The sequence below is a fragment of the Spea bombifrons genome, chromosome 5, assembly GCF_027358695.1.
Source record: "Spea bombifrons isolate aSpeBom1 chromosome 5, aSpeBom1.2.pri, whole genome shotgun sequence".
Lineage (NCBI taxonomy): Eukaryota > Metazoa > Chordata > Amphibia > Anura > Pelobatidae > Spea > Spea bombifrons.
The window spans coordinates 42858851-42882691 of NC_071091.1; the positions used below are offsets into that span (position 1 = coordinate 42858851).

Sequence of the window (23841 nt, forward strand, 5' to 3'; positions counted from 1 at the left end):
CAGAGCACTCATGCTTAAATCTGCACACGGATCCCCACTTACACAACCCCTCATTGTATTTCCAACAATAACCTTTGTGCATGCCGGCCGATGAGCCAGAACTAGAACTGTCACCGGCCACTGATGGAAAGGGCTGAGATTGACTGTGGCCAGGTGTCATAACTCTAAGCCACAAGGAAATCTTTGTGATCCCATCTCAAACCCTTCTTGAATGCCATCCGCTGTCTAAACTGTTCGTCATAGCGAAGCCATGACTGACCACCATAGACCCCGTACGCCTCACCTATGCTATCTAGACCTGGGCACCAGGGGGCTCTTCGTGCTCGTCTTCGGGGGGAAAAAAATCTTCGTATTCCACGAATATTCGCCTGTTCCTGTCTTCTCTTCGGGCGAATATTCGTGGACATTCTTCACGTTCGGTTTTTCTTTGTTTTTTCCGGTTAAGGGGTTAATACGGGGTTAACGCGTACCGCAGCAGCTCTGGCGCCAGGAGTTTAAATGTCTGTATGAGCAACTGTATTGGTCGTCAGCAGGGGGCTCGTCTGCCAATGGTTGATTGCAGACGAGCCCCCTGCTGGCGACCAATAGGGTCACTCGTACAGACTGTTAAACTCCTGGTGCCGTAACTTGTCCGGCAGATGCCATTGGTCTCCCTGTTCTATCAGTTAAATGTCCGTACGAACGACCAATAAAGTCGCTCGTACGGACATTTAACTGATAGAACAGGGAGACCAGTGGGATCTGCAGGGTAAGTTGCAGCATTGGGGTTTTAAAAGTCTTACGAGCGACTCTGTTGGCCGCTCGTACAGACTTTTAGGCTGCTGGTGCTGTAACTTACCCTGCAGATCCCACTGGTCTCCCTGTTCTATCAGTTAAATGTCCATGGAAAAAACTGGAAAAACCTCCCCATATCCTGGATGGGAAGCATTAATATCATTAAATCATATACTTCCTGCTTGGTTATATAAATTTAGAATGATCCCGGAGAATGGCTTGGTCAAGTACATCTAAATTAATGTTTTATATGGCGTGATAAACATCCTCGACTTAAAAAGAAACACTCTTTATGCTTAAGAATCGGGGCGGACTGGGTCTTCCAAATCTGAGTAACTATTGGCAATCATCTATGATAATGCATATATATAAAATGCAATTAATTCAATCTAAAGAATGTGAATTGTATATAATAGAACAAACTATTTTGAGTTTTACAGATTTGGAAATAATCCTTTGGTTACAGAAACAGGAGTTAACAAAATATTTGAGAGACTCAAAAGGTTCAGTCATGATTAAAATTTTACCTTTCTGGCAGAGACTTAAAAGAAAGATGGGTATCAATGACTTAATCATTAAGAAGGCTCTGAAAGAACTCCTAAATAAAAACATCTTGGATATTAAATTAACTGAATGGAAACAAGCAGGTATTAATAGGATAGAAGATATAACGAATGATGATAGAATTAGCGATTTCCGCTCACTACGCTGTGAATACAGTCTCTCCCACAAGGAAATATTTAATTATATAAGGGTGAAACATTATCTATTATTTATAAAGATATTTGATAATCAGGTTAAAAAGAAAGTCCTTAAACTTTGTATTGATTTCATTTTAGAATTAGAGGAATTTAAACCTCCATCTGCTCTGAAAAATGGGAGGAAGATTTAAATGAACTCTATACTTTTTGGAGAAGATAGAGTCAGGTTGTGACGAATGGTTCCGCATAGACTCCATAAAATAAATCCCACAATACAAAATGTCTGTTGGAGATGTGAAGAAAATGATAGCTCATGGCTGCATATATGGTGGTCATGTAGCAAAATAACTGAAGGTTGGGAAATAGTTTTTGAGACAATTTCTTTTGTAGAAAAACAGATATCTTTATCACCACGTAGAGCATTATTACTCCAAAACTGGGAGATGATTTCAATAAAAGAGAAAAAAGTTGTCAATCAAGTAATATTAGCAATGTTAACAGTGATTGCTAGAAAATGGAAACAAAACACAGTAATCTCCTGGGAACATATTAAAAATCAAATAAGCCAGAGAACCATGCCCCATGCCGCTACCTGGTCATGGGGAACACTCTGGGACAGTGACCTCGGCTTCTCCCAGGACACTTGGGGAACCAGGGATCGCTTCGGGGACTAGACCCAGTGCATTTATTAGGTCACCGGAAGGACCCAGGAAAGTATGCAGCCCCTTTGACGTCCTTACTAGTTGAGGGGCCGGTACCTCTCTCAGGTCACAGGTACTCTCAGGGGTGCAAAGCAGGGCCAGGTGGCTCTGCGGGAAGGGAGACACAGCCAAGGGCACCCCGAACCTGCTTATCACCTGCTGTAGGGCGATTAAAAGCATTGCACAGAGAACTGCTGGATATCTCGCAAATTACCCATTCCAAAAAGGAACTAATGTTTCGAAGTGGGCACAAGAAATAGCACAACCCACTGGCAACAGACAAAAAGCAGCCTCTATATCCACCTTCACCATCAGGGAAGCACACCCTGCATCCCTCACTAATTTAACTGCATTGTGAAAAGAGGCGTAAGACACCCTACACAACTGCCTGTCAATTCCATTATTAACTGACTTTCCTTTACGGAAAGACAGATGACGGATCAGCCAATATTTTCCAGCCTCTCTTTTAGGCACCACTCCAAGAGGAGAAACAACCAGATCATCAATAGGGAAATCATCAAAAGGGCCAACTATATGACCCAACTCCACTTCCTTTTTGATCTTGTCAGTCACCACCTGTGGGTGCTGTAAGGCTGACTTTAAATTTTTAGCAATAAAACCCTTCACCTCACTATTACAAGGAATCCTGAAACCAAAACCAAAACCTTCAAGCAAACAGCTGTCGCCCACCTATCCTCATACCTATGGAGCCACAGCACCATCTCTTCCACCCTCACTGGGAATGGGCCCTTGACCTGCAGTACCTGGTTTAGCACTTTTGGCTTTTTTGACGCACCTGGTGAAAGGATGTAATCCTGAGCACCGGAGCACTCATGCCTGTATTTACATGGACTACCCCAGAGGCAGTTTCCCTCATTGAATTGCCAGCAAAACCCCTTTTTGTTGGCAATGCCCTCCTTATGAAACCCTGTGTTGGTACGAAAGGAATGATTCGTACCCCGCATTGGGGTCATTACTTTTAGCCTCAGAGCAATATTCTTCTGGACCCACCTGATAGAAGCCCTCATCATACCTAAACGACCCAACGCCACAATTCCGACATGCCTCACTTATACACTCAAAATAACAAAACAAAGCTGAACAATTTCCAGGATTCCTCTCTCCAATAATGCTAGCCAGTATAGCAAAGGCCTGTAGCCAGTTACTAAATGTCCTGGGAATAAGGCGATAACGCCTCTTCTCATCATCTTCCTTTTGCAACCTTGGAGGCCCTATCTAAATTACATTTCTCTAACGGCAGCAATGTAAACAAATCAACAAACTCACCCCTCCAAATTTTCTCGCAAACCTTTGTTTCAAGTGAGTCCCCAAAGAACCTTCATAACAGACAAACTTCATCATTAGCCAAATCAGAAACCCATGCTGCCTCTCTACCTTCAACTACACCCACGTCCCTGGGGGTTCACCCTGACCACTATTAAGCTGAACTGCCGGTACACCTTGAGCTTGCACGCTAGCCACCTCAGACACACCACCAGCACCGTAACCACTCGAAATAGCAGGCCCTTCAGGACGATGCATAAGAGGGGGCCTAACCCTCACACTTCTGCACCAAATCCTTCAACCCGGACAACAAACCCAAATGTAAACCTAATAAGTCACCGGCAAAGCCTTATGCAAGCCAAGCTGCCCAACATCGGCACCCCCTGCACATACATCTGACATACCACTGACAACAGGAGCAGTAGAAGGCAAAGAATGAAGGAGGGAAGAACTCCATAAACACTCACCAGACTGCGGTAAAGGGCCACTGCCAGTCACGGGTCCTGCCGCTGTCAGACATCCAGAAGAAATGTCTCTTGCCTGAGCCTGAGGCCACACAAGCTGCCAAACCAGGGACAGACTGCTGATCCCTTTCATTCAGATGCTGCTCTTCAGACACACCTCTCACATTGCCAGGATGCTTGTTCAGCCTCTGCAGACGTCTGCCACCCTACTGCTCCACCCAGACGACGCAACAGGCACTCCGCCAGGCTGAAGAGAAGGAGGCATCACATCTTCTTCCAGCCAGTCCTGGTCCATCACTGAAGCTGCAAGAGAAATTATACTGTGGGGAGAATAAAGAGATAGATCTCTCGAGAGATCAGGAGCAGCAGAATCCCGGGTGACTTCATCACATCGCGGCCGAACGCCTCCTGCAGGACCTTGAATTCCTCCTTCTACTTCCGGCATCTGCAGACTTCAATACCGCATTGCAATGCTGGGACACGGCACAGGATCACCATCTGGACTCTCTTGTATAAGCTGTCCTCTAAGGATTGAATTGGGATTTTTTTCACAATAACTACAGATGATAAAAATAATATACAAACAAGTACATACTTTAAACCTACTGACTCTACTGGCTATATAAACAAAAAATGGGAACACTAAAGGACCAGTTTACTCACCTAAGCTGATAGGAACGAGGTGAGGAACCCAGTAGGCAGACTGTCTTCCATGACTGCGGGAAGGTTTAGAAGATAAGGTAAAACCAGAAACAGTCCAAAGGTCAGGGCGGGAGAGAGCAGGGAAGTCTGAATACAAGCCAAAGGTCCGGTTAGGAGAAGACAGGATCAACGAAGTACAAAGCCAAGGGTCAATACCAGGAGTCAGAATCAGGGAGCGTAAACTAAATAGCTCTGTATGGAACACTAACTGAGCACTGAGTGAAGCTCAGTGCCAGTTTTTAAATCCTCCACTAGATGTCGCCCCACCTCCCTGCGTGGTGGCGTTGACGTGCGTTCCCAGGCTACGTCTTGCAAGAAGCTAGAAAACGCAGGAGGGGGCGCGCACGCGCGCCTAGACACAGTTGCTAATTCTTGGAGGACGGAGGTTGCGGCGGTGTGGGAGCTAGTACCCGCTATCGGCGGGTACTCAGGTGAGTTGCTACGGCGAGGATTCTTTCTGCCTCGCCATGGACCCTGACAGTACCCCCTCTGAGGCCTTCTGACTGTAGCGAGACCGGAGTGACCAGGATGGCGGTGGTGGAAGTCTGAGATTAACTCTGGAGCATGAATGTCCCTGGCGGGTTCCCATGAATCTTCCTCCGGACCGTACCCTTTCCAGCAAATGAGGTATTGTACACAACCCCTGTGATGCCGAAAATCCGGTATGTTTTCAACCTCATATTCTTCGACGTCATTAACTAGGACGGGAGCCGTAGGATTAGGGCACCGACCAGGATAAGGGTTGGCGATCCATGGTTTAAGGAGGGAAACGCGGAATACTGGGTGAATAGTCATGGTGCTAGGTAAGTGGAGCTCCACTGCCACGGGAGAAATGAGACGGGAAATAAGAAAGGGTCCTATGAATTTTGGGCTCAATTTCTTGGTGGGGCAATCCAGCCGAAGATGTTTAGTAGATAGCCAAACCTTGTCGCCAGGTTTAAACGTGGGAGCATCAGAACGGTGACGATCAACAAAAAACTTGTGTCTTAGTTGGGTCCTTCTGAGTGTCTCTCGCAACATATTGTAGGTAGAAATCAGTCTACTAATGTGTTCAGAAACTGACGGTACTTCACACGAAACTGGGGAACCTGGGAGCATGATGGGTGATAACCATAGTTGGCGTAGAAGGGAGACGTATTAATTGATTGGCGGAGATGATTATTGTAAGCAAATACAGCCAAAGGTAAGTAGCTATCCCAATCATCCTGTAGATATGTAGTGAAGCAGCGTAAGTATTGTTCAAGTGTCTGATTCATACGTTCTGTCTGCCCACTGCTCTGTGGATGAAAGGCCGTAGAGAGTGATCGTTGAACATGCAATTGCGTACAGAAGGCCCTCCAAAACCGATGTCACTCCTCCGGCTCCTGATGCCGCCGGGAGGAGGACCGGCCGTGGTTCACGAACGCCGGACGTTCGGGGCGGCACATGTGGTATTACCGGGAGGAGGGTTGGCCGCAGGTCCCGGGAAGCCATCTCCCCGGGCAGCGGACAACCCTCCGCCCGAGGTTGTTGTCGGGGAGGGGCTTGTGATATGGCGCCAGATTTAAAAAGCCGGTTGTGCCTCTCACAGACACCCTGTTGTGGTCTTTACAGTTTGTGAAATTCTGCTCTTGCTATCCCTTTTCGTGTTTTGACCTTTGGCTTGCCTGACACTCCTTTTGCTCTACGATTTGGTACCTTTGCCTGTGACTTCGGTTTATTGACCCGGCTCGTCTGACTACCCGCTTAGTGAATCTGACCCCTGGCTCTTCTGACTACCCGCTCTGTGAATCTGACCCCTGGCTCGTCTGACTTCCTGCATTGTGTTCCTGTTACGTGCTGCGCCTTGCTGCTTCTGCTCAGAGCCTATCTCCAGCTGGTGGGAGGTTGTCCACTGTTGGGATCATCTAAGTCCTGGACTGCTGTTGCCGGGATCACCCCTCTCAGCAGCAGTAGTTTGGGCAGAAGAACTTCTGCGGTGAAGACCTCCCTTAGAGTCCAGCGTTATAGCGACAACTGAGAGGTGAACCGAGAGCCGCGGTCCGAGATTATGTTAGTTGGTAGGCCGCGTAGGCGGAATATCTCTCGGACGGAAAGACCATCTCGTGGGCGGAAGGAAGGTGGTTGATAGGAATAAAATGAGCCATTTTGGTAAAGTGGTCAACCACTACCATTATAGTAGATTGATTATGAGATGGAGGTACATCCGTAATAAAATCCATCGTAACGTCAGTCCAGGATTAAGCAGGTAACAGAAGGGGTTGAAGTAGCCCAGCCGGTCTGTTGTGAGTATTCTTGGAGCGGGCACAAGTAACACATGACGATACGAAAGTTGCCACGTCTTTCCTTATCTCAGGCCACTAAAAAGAACGTTGGATAAGTTCAAGTGTTTGTTTAACCCCTCCATGACCCGCCGCTGGTGTATCATGAAAAGATTGTAGAGTCAGAAGGCGATCCTCTGGTGGAACGAAAATCAAGTCGTTATGGTAATAATAGCCATTATGATAGCATAAACTGGGGTTGTCAGGTGGACAAGTCTTTTTAGAATGTCTGTGCCCCGAATCCCATACCGAGACGGTCCCCGTCAGGAAGTGAGAAGGTGAGAGGATTGTATCATGTCAGATGAGGTTGACGAGGTTGCTTCGTACATCCGAGACATAACATCAGCCTTGGTGTTACGGGAGCCAGGACGGTAGGTAATGTGTAATGGGAATCTGGTAAAAAATAACGACCATCGTGCCAAGCGGGGTTGTAGTCGTCTAGCAGTAAGTAAATATTCAAGGTTTTTTTGAATAGGACAGGACAGTGGTAGGATGTAGGGTGCCTTCCAGGAGGTGTCGCCATTCTTCAAGGGCTAATTTTATGGCTAATAACTCTCGTTCACCTATGCAGTAGTTTCTCTCCGCAGGAGTGAGCGTTCTGGAGAAGAAGGCCACAGGATGGAGTTGATTATCAGAATCCTGTCTCTGTGAGAGGACAGCGCCTACCGCAGTATCCAATGCGTCGACTTCGAGCGTATATGGTTTTTGGGGAACAAGAAGTTGGAGGATGGGAGCGGAGGCAAATTTATTTTTTAGATAGTTGAATGCTCTCTGAGCCGCTGTCACGTTTGCAATACGGCAGAGTTTCCTCCCTGCAAAAATTTGAAAGGCGTCTCCTGGCGGACATGGAGAGCCCGGCAAAGGTGAAGTGCTTACTGAGGGTTTAAATATCCCTCTCAATATCAGGATCCTCCTACCCACCTAATTAGGGGGAGGAGGCAAAAAGATAAATGTCACTTTAAATATTTAAGATATTTATGAATATTTATGAGTTGAGGTGCGCGCCGCATCAGGATCCATTGATCTCTGCGGGGACGCTCGTCTATCCGTGGACCGGACCTGGCGGTGGTTCCCGCCAACGGAACGAGCAGGGGGCTGGACCCGCGGGACGACGGAGGAGGTAACAGCCTCCTCAGTCCACAGGAATCTTTTTTTCTTAGAGGTAAGGTTAGTAATGGGTTGAATTATTTTGGAAAAATCATGTATAAATTTACGGTAAAAGTTAGCAAAACCGACGAACCGCTGTACTGCTTTATGATCTACAGGTGTGGGCCAGTTGAGAATAGCTGTCACTTTCTTAGGATCCATTTCAGTGCTAGTTGGGGATAGGATATATCCCAGAAATTCTACTCTTTGTACTTCGAATAAACATTTTTCAAGCTTGACGTACAGATTGTTTTTTCTTAGACGTTCTAGCACTTGACTTACATGCACGCGATGTTCTTCCAAGGTTGAGGAAAAAATTAAAATATCATCCAGATACACGATGACGAAGTGGTCTAGGATATCATGAAACACCTCATTAACAAAATGCTGGAAAGTGGCTGAAGCATTACATAAGCCAAATGGCATGACGAGGTATTCAAAATGTCCATATCGACATCGAAAAGCTGTTTTCCACTCGTTGCCACTACGGATTCTAACCAGATTATAAGCTCCACGCAGGTCAAGTTTGGTGAAGATCTTAGCAGATCGGACATGTTCAAGTGGCTCTGGGATAAGTGGTAATGGTTAACGGTTCTTAATTGTAAAATTATTCAGTTCACAGCAATCAATACAAGGCCTCAGCCCCCATCCTTCTTATGAACGAAGAAGATACTGGCCCCAGCAGGAGAAGTAGAAGGCCGAATGAATCATTTGGCCAAATTCTCTTTAATATAGTCCTTAAGGGTGGTGAGTTCAGGTTTGGAGAGGGGATAAACGGACCAAAGGGAATAGCGGCACCAGGTAGGAGGTCAATAGGACAATCATAAGGTCTGGAAGGGGGTAACTTGTCCGCACTTTTCTTTTCTAAGACATCTCTGAATTGACTGTAAGGAGGAGGAATCTCCCAGAGCGAGATGGTCTGAGTGAGACAGAGGGATTCAGGCTTGAGGCAGTTGATAGTACAGAAGGAAGACGAAAACTGCAGTACTCCTGTCTCCCAATTGATGAGGGGATTGTGTCTTCTAAGCCATGGTAGGCCTAAAATGAGAGGTGATACAGGAGAGGGAACGACATCAAACCAGATGGTTTCAATATGGCCATTCCCTATTATAAGAGTTAGTGGAACGGTTTCCCTAGTAATAGGACCAGTCTTAAGGGGGCTTCCGTCCACCAGTTGAATAGCCACCGGGTTCTTCTTAAGACATGAGGGAATCCTCAGGGCGTGCAGTGTGTCACAATCAATGAAATTCCCGCTTGCTCCTGAGTCCACCATAGCTGAAAAGTGTGTGGAATCTTTAGTCCACTGCAATGAGACAGAAACAGACAGGTGAGGAGACAAGCAGGGGCGTCTTCTGGAAAGCGTGTGTAGTAGAGGAGTAGGATCCTTACCCTGGTTATAGTGGGCACAGGCTCTACATTTTTGATACCGGTGGCCTGCTTTGCCACAGTACATGCATAGATTCAAAGTTTTACGACGCTGTCTCTCTTCAGTTGAGAGCGGGCCTTGTACAATACCTATTTGCATAGTTTCTTCATTGGAAGAAGTTGCTGGGGTTCTTTGTGGATTACTTGCTGGAGTCCAGCTGGAGCTGGAGGTCTGGCATTCAGACCGTCTTTCAAGTAGTCTCCTGTCGATCTGCGTTACCAGGCGTATGAATTCCTCTAAAGATGAAGGAATCGAAGTTCGTGAAAGTTCGTCTTTGACGGCCTCAGACAAGCCCCAGAGAAATTGGTCATGAAGGGCTGGCTCATTCCAATTAGACTCCAGAGCCAGGCGCCCGAATTCTGTGACATATTCCTCCACGGAACGCAGGCCTTGTTTTAGGGTACGTAGGGTGGTTGCCGCAGAGGAGACCCTGTAGGGATCTTCATAGAGAGAGTCTAATACCTCCTGAAAGGATCACCAAGAGTCCAATAAACTGTTGTTGCTATGCAGTAGATGATGTGCCCAGAGTTGGGGTTCTCCCGAGAGCAAGGAGATGACTGTGTGAACTTTAATATAGTCTGTAGAATAGGTTCGAGGTCTCAGGCGAAACAGGATCTCACAGGAGGTTATGAACGTACGGTACTTGCTCCGATCCCCAGCGAAACGTTCAGGTAAAGGAACCTGAGGTTCTAAAGCTGACGCACCTTCCATAACAGGTGAGGTGGCAGCGGGTGGAACAGCAGGTGCTTGGTCAGTAGAGACGTTTTGTTGCATTTGAAGGTGGTGTACCTGTTGTCGCAGATGATGTTGTTCAGCCTGGATCTCCTGCAGCATGTGTTGAAAATTAGACAATTGTTGGGTAAGGGCAGCAATCGTGTATGCCAATCCTGCAGGTTCCATTTTGGGCTCAGTTATTATGTCAAGCTGATAGGAACGAGGTGAGGAACACAGTATGCAGACTATCTTCCAGGAGCTACGGGAAGGTTTAGAAGATAAGGCAAAACTATCGGCGGGTACTCTCTCTGGCTCGCCGCGGACCCTGACAACAGCACAACTTGGCCTAGGGAGACCATGGCCCTGATCCATGGGCAGGGCCCGAGCGGCAGCTGTTGAAAGCTTCCTGGGACAGTCTGTGATGCAACCGGCAGAGGAAACATAGCCGCGGCTCTTGAACCATGCTGAGGATGATAATAGAAACCAGGGTTCCACGGTGGGTAGCCTTTCTGTAACCACCCCTGCTGTACCCCACCAAGTATCCAACATCAAAAGTCAGTGGGCATTTCTGCAGGTCCTAGCTGCTAACCGGTTCCAGGGAAAATCACAGCTAAGACCCAGTCAGGCGCAGGGCAAGCAAAGTAGGGAACCAATGGGACAAACAGGGAAAATTGATAATCCTGAAAGGTCAGGGAGAACAAGGGGGGTGATAATACTCCTTTTGGGGAAGGTACAACAGGGAGAAAACAAATCTAAATGAGGGTTAAAGTCTGCAGCCCTGTGTCTGTGACATTAATACTTCCAGAATATGAAGAAGCTGGGTAACACAGTGGCAGGTTTTGTAGCATAACAGCCAGGACAGGCAAGCTCTGTGGGTTAAGAAAGGGACAAGGTTGAGAAAAACTAACAGACTGCATGAGAAACTCTGAAAGAAAAGGAAGCCAAATAACAATGAAAGACTTAGGAGTGAGGGAGATGGAAGGGAGCTAAAAAGCAGTAACCTACAATAACCAATAATAAAGATATCTGTGAGAATCAACTACAGAGGAGTGATGCCTTTTTCCGTAAACTGAGATCTGTGTTCAGAATGTTTTACATTCATGCTTACTGCAATTACTGGCAGAATAATGGAACATCTTAGGAGGGCAACATAAAATTAGACTTGTGCATTCATATTTGGGCAAACATGAAAATGAACACGAAGGTTGCGTTTTCATTGTTCAGCCCAAATAACGGACATATGAACATGGCTGTGACAAAACGTATATGAAGACGAAGACACACAACTTTGAGTTCGTTTTCTAATCTCCCTGGTCCCTTCCCCATCTAGCCTACCTTATCTACGCAGCATCGCAGGGGTTAACAGGAGTGAAAATTCATAGGTTCACCGTCAGGAGTTAAAGGGCCGTGCGAGTGAGTCTATTGGTCACCTGCAGGGGCCTCCTCGGGCATCAACCAACTGGTTGAAAACAGGAGCAGAAATCTGTAGGTTTGACGTCAGGAATTGAACTTGGAGGGAGGAGACAGGCCAAGTTCCCTGTCAGGAGTTAATGGGCCGTGCTAGCGACTCTATTGGTCACCTGCAGGGGCCTCCTCTGGCAGAGAAGGCCCATGCAGGGGACCAATAGGCTTACTTGCACGGCCCTTTAAGTCCTGACAGCGCAACTTGGCGTGGGGAGCCCATGGTCTCTCCGCTCCAAGAGTTAAAGGGTCGTACGAGCGACTCTATTTGTTGTCCATAAAGACCTTTAACTCTTGGAGCCAAGTTGCGGCATCAGGATTTTAAAGTCTGTACGAGCTACTCTATTGGTCACCGACAGGGGGCTCATCTGCCATCAACCAAGGGCAGAGGAGCTCCCTGCCAGCGACCAATAGAGTCGCTCGTACAGACCTTAAACTCTTGGAGCGGGGAGACCAATGGTCTCACCAGGCCAAGTTCCACGTCAGGAGTTAAAGGGCCATGTGATCGACTCTTTTGGTCGCCTGCAGGGGCCCTGCCAGCGACTAATAGAGTCGTTCTTATGGCTCTTTAACTCCTGACGGCGAACTTACAGATTTCCACTTCCGTTAACCCCTGCGATGCTGTGTAGATAGTGGGAGTGGAAATCCGTAGGTTCGCCATCAGGAGTTTAAGACCTTTAACTTTTGCAGGCGGGAGACACGCCAAGTTCCCCATCAGTTAAAGTTAAAGGTTCGTGCAAGCGACTCTATTGGTCGCCTGCAGGGGCCTCCTCTGGCATCAACCAATAGGCTAACTCGCACAGCCATTTAACTCCTGACGGCGCAACTTGGCCTGGGGAGACCATGGTCCGAACCGAACACAGGAACGGGTGAATATTCGTGGAATTTGAAGACTTTTTCCCCCACGAAGACGAACACGAAGAGTTGGCTGGCTCCCAAGTCTAGTTTAAATAAACTTCCTAATTCAGGCAACGCCTTTTACTTTTCCCTTAGTTACCAAATGAACCAGTTAACCAAATGTAATTGCTAAATGGGTTCATTGTAGACACACACGCAGATTACTGCCAGCCCTGTTTAATCTATCAATTATATATTATTTATTGCTTTATATAGCACCATTAAATTCTGCAGCGATGTACAATGGGTAGACAGGACATAACAAATAGCATGTAATCTAGAGGGAGTTAGGGTTTATTACACAATTGGTAAAAATGCCATTGTTAGGGATGGACCAGACACACTAGTATAATTATTGCAGGAGGGGGGCTATGAATGGTGAGCTAAAGGAATATGGGAGGATGTTAATGTGCAATGTTGTAAGCGTCCTTAAAGAAGTGGGATTTTTTGAAGGATCGAAGGATGGATAGGACGGGGAATGGCATTCCAGAGGATAGAGGAAGCTCTTGATAATTACAAAGCCATAGGACTCAAAGGGGTGTCAACTGGGATGTTGAAGTCCCCAAGGATGACAGAAGGAACATCAGAGGAGAGGATTACAGGACCCATCTTGCAAAGTAAATTAGGCTAAAGGGTCTCAAAAAGCAGCACATGATGAGAAATTCAAGAAGAGATAAGAAATAAAGTCATTGACATTTATCAATCTGAAAAGGGTGACAAAGCCATTTTCAAGACCCTAGGATTCAAGTGAACCATGGTTAGAGCCATAATCTACAAATGGAAAGAACTTGGAACAGTGATGAACCTTTCCAGGAGGGGATGACCTACCAAAATTCCTCCAAGAGCACATCAATGACTCACCTGGGAGGTCAAAAAAGAAGCCAGGCATGTTTTATGTAAAGAGCTGCATGCCTCACTTGCCTAAGGTCAGTCCTATTGGCCTCTGAGAAGATGGTAGGTCTGGTGGAGGTGTTACGATTTTTATGGATTTTTGCATTCTGTTAGATAAGTTGGATGAAATGCGAGGTTTACTTTCATAGGTAAGGTCTGCAAAGAAGGCAACTAAATTGCAATCTCTGCTAGGTAAACTTGCATTCACCAGTAGGGTAATGGCAATGGGCAGGGTGTTTAGTAGTTTATTGGCCATGGTGACTTCAGGTGTGAGGTACCCTTACCACTATATCCGTTTGGATTTGGACCATGAATCATATTTGGGTGGAATTTTTGGAGCAAAATAATGGTCATTGTCATTGTGGTTGCATGATGCAGTTTCTAAGAGCGGAACTGGATTGATGTATTCTGTTGTATCTGGTATGGAGTATTATTTTAAAGATCCTGTTTTAGTGATGAAAAAACATGGGTAAGGGCAGCCGTTACCAAAACACAACATTTTTGGAGTTATTTTCGATTGTCATAGCAGTTGAGGTCTGGGAGTGCAAGTTATAAGGCAGATATGTCCTCCTTGTGCGATTATATGAGTATAGTCAATGCAATCCATAATAATACTGCTTCCTCTTTGCCAGTTTTGTGTGGGAGCAGGGTGTGTATGTGCCAGGGCGTCGGTTGTGCCGTTGCTCTTTCTCTCAGACAGTTGGAGTGGTTTCAAGCAATAGCACTGGAGGCAGATATGGAAGGAGGGGAAGTGCTGGATAGGATTGGACAACTGGTCACGGTTAAGTGTGGGTTGATCTTACACTTGTGCATTCGTACTCGGGCGAACATGAAAACAAACACGAAGGGTGTGTTTTCGTTGTTCAGCCCAAATACCGAAGAAACTAACATGGTGGCCACAAAACGTACACGAAGATGCACAACACAAAGAATCTTTGTGTTTGTCTTTGTTAGTATCCCCCAACTAATCTCCCTGGTCCCTTCCCCTTCTAGCCTACCTTGTCTACACAGCATCACAGGGGTTAACGGGAGCGGAAATTCGTAGGATCTTGCAAGGAATCAATTGGTTGATGCTAGAGAAGGCCCCTGCCAGCGACCAATAGAATCACTCTTATGGACTTTTAAAATCCTGGCGCCGAAAAAAATGCCGCCAGCAGTTAAAGGTCTGTACGAGCTACTCTATTGGTCATTCTTACAGACCTTTAACTCCTGGAGCAAGTCCATACGAGCGACTCGATTGGTCACCGGCAGGGGGCTCGTCTGACATCAATTAATGAAGAGCTGCTGCACTTCGTTGGTTGATGGTAGAGGAGGCTCCTGGCTCGTAGGGACCTTTAAAATCCTGGCACGAAAGCTGCTGCTGGTACATGTTAACCCCGTAAGAAAAAAAACCAGGAAGAATATAAACGAATATTCGCTCGCACCGAACACAGGAACAGGCGAATGGTTCAGGAACATCAGTATCATCACAATTTGGCGTATTTTATGTTGCATTTTATTGCCTCAAGAATGTTTTTTTTGCAGCACAGGCAGTCAAGGATTGTTGAAAGGGTTTGAATAATAAATAAACTGAAAATGAGACGGAAGGGAATACGTTTTAGGGGGTTTTGTATTATGATGAGATCTGCTGGTGCAGAATTGACCAGAATTGTTTTTATTTCAATTGTTACAGGTGTCTCCATATAATTTATGTGGCTTCTTGGCCATTCTTTTGTTTATTGGGCCACTTGACCACTCACAGCTCATCCACAAGGCTGGCAACTAAGATTGTTTATTTACCAACAGCATTCTGTATCTAAGGTCAGATGTTTTAGGGGTCTGCTTTGTCAGCAGGTCTTCAAGGAGGCTGTCCATTGTTCTGTCCTTGATAGGCTCACATCCTATTAAATAAATAACACCGTGAAAAATAAAACCAAAAATACGTGCTCTTATGGTGAACAGTAAAATAAAAAGTGATACTTCCCTGATTTGGACCGCAGCACCCAAACAACACTCTCCTCCAAGTGTTAAAATATGAAACCAACGAAATTTAGATGGGGCGCAGGTACATATAAAAGGGAAAAAATAATAATACAATATAGTGTAGATGATTTGTTCAATGTGCAACTTAAGTAATATAATGCACTCACAAATTAAAGAAGTGAATCCAACCCATCAATAGGACTGTATATAATCTTTAATGTTCTTCTTGAGAAAATCTAAAAAACAAACTTCAATGGTGCAGTATTCCAAAATCAAATGTAGAGAAATGGAAAAAAATGCACTCACAATTGTATATGCACTACAGGTGCATATATAGGCGTAGAAAGTCCACCAGAATGTGGGGTATATCGAACTCCAATTGAAAATCGACGCGTTTCACCCGTAGGCTTCTTCAGGAAAATCAATTGAAGAATATGTCCGTAAAAATTCAATATAAAATCAGCAGTCCGTAAGTGTTTTCGTCTTCTTCATCTGTTCTTTTATATCCACTTCCGCATATCGCCGTTTGTTGACCTTTCCCCTTTGATGTCATCACGTTTTTTCAATGTTGTCATCACGTTTGTTTGTCTTCTCATTCATTAATAAAGTTTATGTAAAGCAAAAACGGAAGACCATTTCGCCTGTATCCGGGGAGATCTTTGAACTCCATTTATCAGTCGCCAGTGGACTCGGTCTCGGAAAAATCATGGATATGTTAGAAACGGATTCAAAGAATATATTAAAAACGGACTAAAAGAATATAAAAGGAAGAAACGAAGGTCGAAATGGAAGATAAGCCGGAGAGAGAACGAAGAGCGAACGGAGAAAGAACAAGCGTGCCCGCCCTATATGTTAATTGTGTATGTATTGTATCGTGCGATTCAAGTGTATGCAAATCAAGACTGAAAATAATGTGACTGGTAATATCTTTTACCGAGAGAAATATATTATTTTAATTAAACCAAAAACGATATATTATTTCTGCTTCGTATTAAATAAAAACATATGTATTTATTCCGTAAGTGATTCTCATATGGGTGTGTTATATTATATTCCTTTGTGTAACGTGCATATTTTTAAATGAATGTATTTTAGCTGTGTCCACAATAAATTAATTAACCAGTGGTGTATCTATCATTATCTCAGGTGCATGTGTAGTGAGTGAACGGATGGATAAATGTTTATGCGTTAATAAACAAATGATAAGTGATGCGTGTCTGTGTGTGCAGTGTATTCATGAATGAATGTATATCCATTATATCCTTAAATGAATGAATTCGTCGTTCTAAAATAATTAAATAATAAGCAAGTGATTTTCATTTTTACGTGTAAAGTGAATGTGTGTGTGTGTGGATGTGTGCGGTGTCTAAATGAATAAATATATATTCCTAATGCCCCTTAATTAAATCAGTAATTTGCATTAACTGTATGTGTGTGTTCATTCAATATCTAAGATAGCTTAAATAATTTAAAAAGTTTAAAACATCTAAAAGGAGTTAATCCACTCTTATATTGTACAGTTATATGATAAGATTTGAAAAATATGAAAAATACTATTTTTTTAGAGTCACTATTTTTTTAGAGTCATTATTTTAGAGTCACTATTATTATTTTTCAGTGCTATTTTGGCACTGTTTTTTATATACACCAATTCCACTTACATATACCAACAGGCAGTCAACAATTTCATCTTATCATATAACTGTACAATATAAGAGTGGATTAACTCCTTTTAGATGTTTTAAACTTTTTAAATTATTTAAGCTATCTTAGATATTGAATGAACACACACATACAGTTAATGCAAATTACTGATTTAATTAAGGGGCATTAGGAATATATATTTATTCATTTAGACACCGCACACATCCACACACACACACATTCACTTTACACGTAAAAATGAAAATCACTTGCTTATTATTTAATTATTTTAGAACGACGAATTCATTCATTTAAGGATATAATGGATATACATTCATTCATGAATACACTGCACACACAGACACGCATCACTTATCATTTGTTTATTAACGCATAAACATTTATCCATCCGTTCACTCACTACACATGCACCTGAGATAATGATAGATACACCACTGGTTAATTAATTTATTGTGGACACAGCTAAAATACATTCATTTAAAAATATGCACGTTACACAAAGGAATATAATATAACACACCCATATGAGAATCACTTACGGAATAAATACATATGTTTTTATTTAATACGAAGCAGAAATAATATATCGTTTTTGGTTTAATTAAAATAATATATTTCTCTCGGTAAAAGATATTACCAGTCACATTATTTTCAGTCTTGATTTGCATACACTTGAATCGCACGATACAATACATACACAATTAACATATAGGGCGGGCACGCTTGTTCTTTCTCCGTTCGCTCTTCGTTCTCTCTCCGGCTTATCTTCCATTTCGACCTTCGTTTCTTCCTTTTATATTCTTTTAGTCCGTTTTTAATATATTCTTTGAATCCGTTTCTAACATATCCATGATTTTTCCGAGACCGAGTCCACTGGCGACTGATAAATGGAGTTCAAAGATCTCCCCGGATACAGGCGAAATGGTCTTCCGTTTTTGCTTTACATAAACTTTATTAATGAATGAGAAGACAAACAAACGTGATGACAACATTGAAAAAACGTGATGACATCAAAGGGGAAAGGTCAACAAACGGCGATATGCGGAAGTGGATATAAAAGAACAGATGAAGAAGACGAAAACACTTACGGACTGCTGATTTTATATTGAATTTTTACGGACATATTCTTCAATTGATTTTCCTGAAGAAGCCTACGGGTGAAACGCGTCGATTTTCAATTGGAGTTCGATATACCCCACATTCTGGTGGACTTTCTACGCCTATATATGCACCTGTAGTGCATATACAATTGTGAGTGCATTTTTTTCCATTTCTCTACATTTGATTTTGGAATACTGCACCATTGAAGTTTGTTTTTTAGATTTTCTCAAGAAGAACATTAAAGATTATATACAGTCCTATTGATGGGTTGGATTCACTTCTTTAATTTGTGAGTGCATTATATTACTTAAGTTGCACATTGAACAAATCATCTACACTATATTGTATTATTATTTTTTCCCTTTTATATGTACCTGCGCCCCATCTAAATTTCGTTGGTTTCACATCCTATTAATACATATCGGGGGAAATGATCTGGAGGGTCGTCAAGCTGGCCTGGCACTGGGAGCAAAGGACAGCTACACTTGGTCTGGTGCATTGGTTTTGTTAAGTGAGGGCTATTTTTTTATGGTTAGGTCTGTCATTTGGGGGTGGGGGACTAACCCCACCTAGTCGTGGCCCTTGAGCCAAATGAAGGGGAACTGTTCTTACTCACCATGTTGGTAAGAATGCTGTCAGTGGTATTTGGCAGAATAGCCATGATGAGTCGTTTACTTGTGTTTTAAATTTAGATTTGTTGCAGATTTACTATAAGTAGTGCGACCAATTCAAAATCCATTCGTCTGTGTCTTTGCTTCGGCAAAGGGCTTGGTGGAAATATTATGAACCATATGTACTGTGCATAACCTGACCAGTGTAGAGAGGCATTTCTGTTATTTAGAGGAGCAAAGGTGGGGGCAAGTTTGGACAGGTAGGGGATGGAGCTTTAGGACAGGTTATTTAAGCTATTTATTTAAGTGTTGTGAGGGTCTTGACTCTCTTTTTTTCCATCAGCAAGCAGTTGAATAGGTTAGGTCTTATGAATTTTTTTTATTCACATTTTTGCATTTCAGTGGGTAAGGAGCAGGCGCTGGGGAAGACAGCCTCTGTGTTTCTAAAGGTGAGGGCATAGACACATTGCTTACTGATAAACCTTCTCCTCACTCCTCTCAACTTTCCAGTTTATTCTGTGTTGTTAAAAAAGCAAGAACCAATTATTGATATCTTGATATTATTTTAATCTATATTTGTCACAGGTTTACAATAAACCAATTCAAACTCCATCCCTCGGTCAATGTGTCTTTATTTCAATAAAAGGGTTGGTGCAAAATTGGCGCCGAATGGCTGCATGATAAGTGTCCAAATGCAGTATGCAGTATTTTGAAATGTGGCTAAATAGTTACAAATGTGAAAAAAAAAATTAAAATTTCAGGTTCGGAAATGGTAGTGGGCGCATTCTGAATTTTGGCCTGTAGTTTCCATAAATCCAAAGAAAACCTATGCATGTGGGTCATTTATATAATCTAGACGTTTGGCTGGATTTCTTTCTTTTTGGATGCTATAACGCATAACCTGTGCAAAAAAATCACAAGCAACACAAAAGTGAAAAAAAGCACAGGAAACCATTATTATGGTTAATTTTGGCAGTGATTGCCTGAAAAGTAAATGCTCCTAGTGAAAAGGGTCTTCTTTCCAAACATGATATACCTTTATAGCTTTTTGTATGATATTCTTGTTATAGACCCAGCATAGTAAATACAAAAAACAGGTTTGAAACAGCAATGTACACCTTCTAATATTTGCCCCTATAATTGTCAGAAATGTATGGAAATTCTACACAAATTAGGTATTTTCAATTTTTTTTTCTTGATTTAACTAACTAGTGAATCCTTACTTTGGAAAATCTAGTTTTTTTTAAATATGTTTTATACTGAATGTTGGAATACACATGTTTTACAAAGAATGCCCTTTTGGTCAATATATAGTTGTCAGGGGCATGGCAGGAGTAGGTAAATATAGCGGAGTCCGGTATGCAGGACACAGAAACCAGAGTGAGGTATGAAGAAGGCAAGGCCCAAAAAGCGGAGTCGGTAGCAAGCCAGGTCAGGTACACAGGAATCACGGTAAGCATAAGCAGCGTCAGGGAATAGCCGGGTCTGGTACACAGGTAATCACTAGACTTGGGCACCAGGGGGCTCTTCGTGTTCGTCTTCGTGCTCGTCTTCGGCAAAAAAAAAAACTTCGTATTCCGCGAATATTCGCCTGGTCCTGTCTTCTCTTCGGGCGAATATTCGCGGACATTCTTCGTGTTCGGGTTTTCTTCGTTTTCCCCGGTTAAGGGGTTAAAACGGGGTTAAAGCCGCTCTGGCGCCAGGAGTTTAAATGTCCGTATGAGCAACTCTATTGGTCGTCAGCAGGGGGCTCATCTGCCATTGGTTGATGGCAGACGAGCCCCCTGCTGGCGACCAATAGGGTCGCTCGTACAGACTGTTAAACTCCTGGTGCCGTAATTGTCCGGCAGATCCCGCTGGTCTCCCTGTTCTATCATTTATTAACTGATAGAACAGGGAGACCAGTGGGATCTGCCGGGTAAGTTGCAGCATTGGGATTTTAAAAGTCTGTACGAGCGACTCTGTTGGTCGCTCGTACAGACTTTTAGGCTCCTGGTGCTGTAACTTACCCGGCACATCCCACTGGTCTCCCTGTTCTATCAGTTAAATGTCCGTACGAGGGACCAATAAAGTCGCTCGTACGGACATTTAACTGATAGAACAGGGAGACCAGTGGGATGTGCCGGGTAAGTTGCAGCATTGGGGTTTTAAAAGTCTGCACGAGCGACTCTGTTGGTCGCTCGTGCAGACTTTTAAAACCCCAATGCTGCAACTTACCCGGCACATCCCACTGGTCTCCTTCCCTGTTCAATTAATTAAATGTCCGTACGAGCGAACAATAAAGTCGCTCGTACGGACATTTAACTAATTGAACAGGGAGGGAGATCAGTGGCATCGGCAGGGTAAATTGCAGCATTGGGGTTTTAAAACCCCAATGCTGCAACTTACCCGGCACATCCCACTGGTCTCCCTCCCTGTTCAATTAATTAAATGTCCGCACGAGCGAACAATAAAGTCGCTCGTACGGACATTTAACTAATTGAACAGGGAGGGAGATCAGTGGCATCGGCAGGGTAAATTGCAGCATTGGGGTTTTAAAACCCCAATGCTGCAACTTACCCGGCACATCCCACTGGTCTCCCTCCCTGTTCAATTAATTAAATGTCCGTACGAGCGAACAATAAAGTCGCTCGTACGGACATTTAACTAATTGAACAGGGAGGGAGATCAGTGGCATCGGCAGGGTAAGTCGCAGCATTGGGGTTTTAAAACCTCAATGCTGCAACTTACCCGGCAGATCCCACTGGTCTCCCTCCCTGTTCAATTAGTTAGGGGTTAACTTTGTTTTTTAAAGGGTTAAGGGGCCGTGCAAGTGAGCCTATTGGTCGCTTGCACGGCCCTTTAACCTATGGATTTCCGCTCCCGTTAACCCCTTCGATGCTGTGTTAGATAACGCAGCATCGAAGGGGTTAACGGGAGTGGAAATCCATAGGTTCGCTGTCAGGGGTTACAAAGACCGTGCGAGTGAGCCTATTGGTCACCTGCAGGGTCTTCCTCTGGCATCAACCAATTGGTTGATGCCAGAGGAGGTCCCTGTAGGCGACCAATAGGCTCATTCGCACTGCCCTGTAACCCGTGACGGCGAACCTGCGGATTTCCACTTCCGGGAACTGCCGCGATGCCGCGAAGACAAGGTAAGTTAGAAGAGGGGGGGAAGAATGGTAGACAAAGACGAAGACAATCACGAAGATCTTCGTGGTGTGTGTCTTCGTCTACGTTTTACCGCCGCCGTCTTCTCTTCGGCGTGTCTTTGGAACGAACACGAAAACGCACTCTTCGTGTTCGTTTCCAAGTTCGCCCGAAGACGAATGCACAAGTCTAGTAATCACGGTGAACATAAGCAGCGTCAGGGAATAGCTGGGCCTGGTACACAGGTAATCAGTGAGCATACAAGCAGAGTCAAGGAATAGCTGGGTCTGGTACACAGGGATCACAGGGAAGCACAAGATATGGATAGGTAGCACAACAACTGAGCACTGAGCATAGCTCAGTGCTCGGTTTTGAACTTGCCGCCTGAAGAACACCACGCCCCTCTGCATGACGTCATTGAAACGCGTTCCCCGCCGTTTCTGAGCGGGATGCATAAAGTTGAGCGCCCTCTGCTGCTATCACGAGGGATGCAGAGGAGACGAGGGATGCAGAGGGATGCAGAGGTCCTTCCGACCGGAGTTGCCGTGCTGGACCCGGGACCCGCGAGCAGCGGGTACTCCGGTGAGTCGCTGTGTCGGGGTCTGGAGAACGGACCATGACAATAGTTTGTGCGGTTATATTGTCGATGGAAAAAGGGAATCATGTCTGAATTAGCATATGGTAAATATGGCTCCTCATTAGGGTATGAAACCCCACATTCTTCTGCCAATGTTTGTCTATGGAGATGACATGCTGCCAAGTTAAAATCTATTTAGTTAATAGTGGCAAAAATATCCCAATAATTTCTTACCTGTCAACAAGAAATGACACACAGGTGTATGGTGGCACTTTCCTTTCCGTACATTGTGTTGTCTGCATAATATATTCTGGAAGGCTCTATTACATGGTCATTTGAATAAAGAAAAAGATAAGAAAAAAATGAAAAATTAGGGTACTCATTCACAGAAAGGACAGCAGATATGTGGAACAGCCCTCCAACTAAAGGGCTGTATGGGATAGACATGAGCTAGGTTTTCACAGTAGGACAAAAATAGGAGGACTTGAGAGGCCACGTGATTCGTATCTATGCTTTTAAAATACAATAAAACTGGAAATGATCCATACAGGTTTTATAAAATGTCTCTAGAGACCTTGTTATGATACAATAATTGAAATCTATGCAACAAATGAGTTTATGGTCTATTATACTAATATCTCAAACATTCTATGTTCTTAAAAAAAACTAATTATAGCCGTACACAATGGTATTAGTAAGTGTCTCATTTTGTCTTCTTTTTCTTGTTTTTGGCAGTATCACAATATTCACGATGAATACTTCACCAATGCAGTTGCCCTTTCCTTAATTTTAGTGGCCTTATGTGGACTTGTTTATCTACTAATTTTTCCACGGTAAGAAATGTTTCCACTGTGTATATTGGGATTAATTCAATGATCCAGGTGAACTTTAGTCATAATCAGGAAATACAGAACATTTTTCTGTGTGCAGATGTGCTGATTAATTTAATGCTCCTCCCTACATGCAAATATTCACATAAGAATCCTTTCTTTTAAAGAATTTATTTTTTAAATTAACAACTCAATTTACAGAAGTTTAATAATCCCCAAATATCCTTTCAAGTAGATTATTGAATAAGACAATGCCTCCTGTAATGCAATTGTTATGTGTACACCTCAATTTTAAAATACATTTTGTCTTATTCTTTTTTTAAAAAAAAGTTTGTCTCAAATGAATTAGTCTTTTCAAAAAATAAGTAACGGTTCAATATTAACTAAAGCTAGATAAATCAAACCAAGTTTCATTAAAATATAATTAGACATGATTTTCATTATTATATAAAAATCAACTTGATTTTCATGTTTATTGAAACCCTTCTATTGTCATTTAGATCCA

General features: G+C 43.6%; 1 protein-coding gene across 1 annotated transcript in view; it reads left to right on the forward strand.

The window, feature by feature from the left end:
- ADCY1 (adenylate cyclase 1) overlaps positions 1 to 23841 on the forward strand; it is an 854652-nt gene that overhangs the window by 454361 nt on the left and 376450 nt on the right. The window contains exon 10 of the mRNA XM_053467783.1: positions 23242 to 23339. Coding sequence (XP_053323758.1) covers positions 23242 to 23339 — 98 coding nt within the window. The remainder of the gene's footprint in view (positions 1 to 23241; positions 23340 to 23841) is intronic.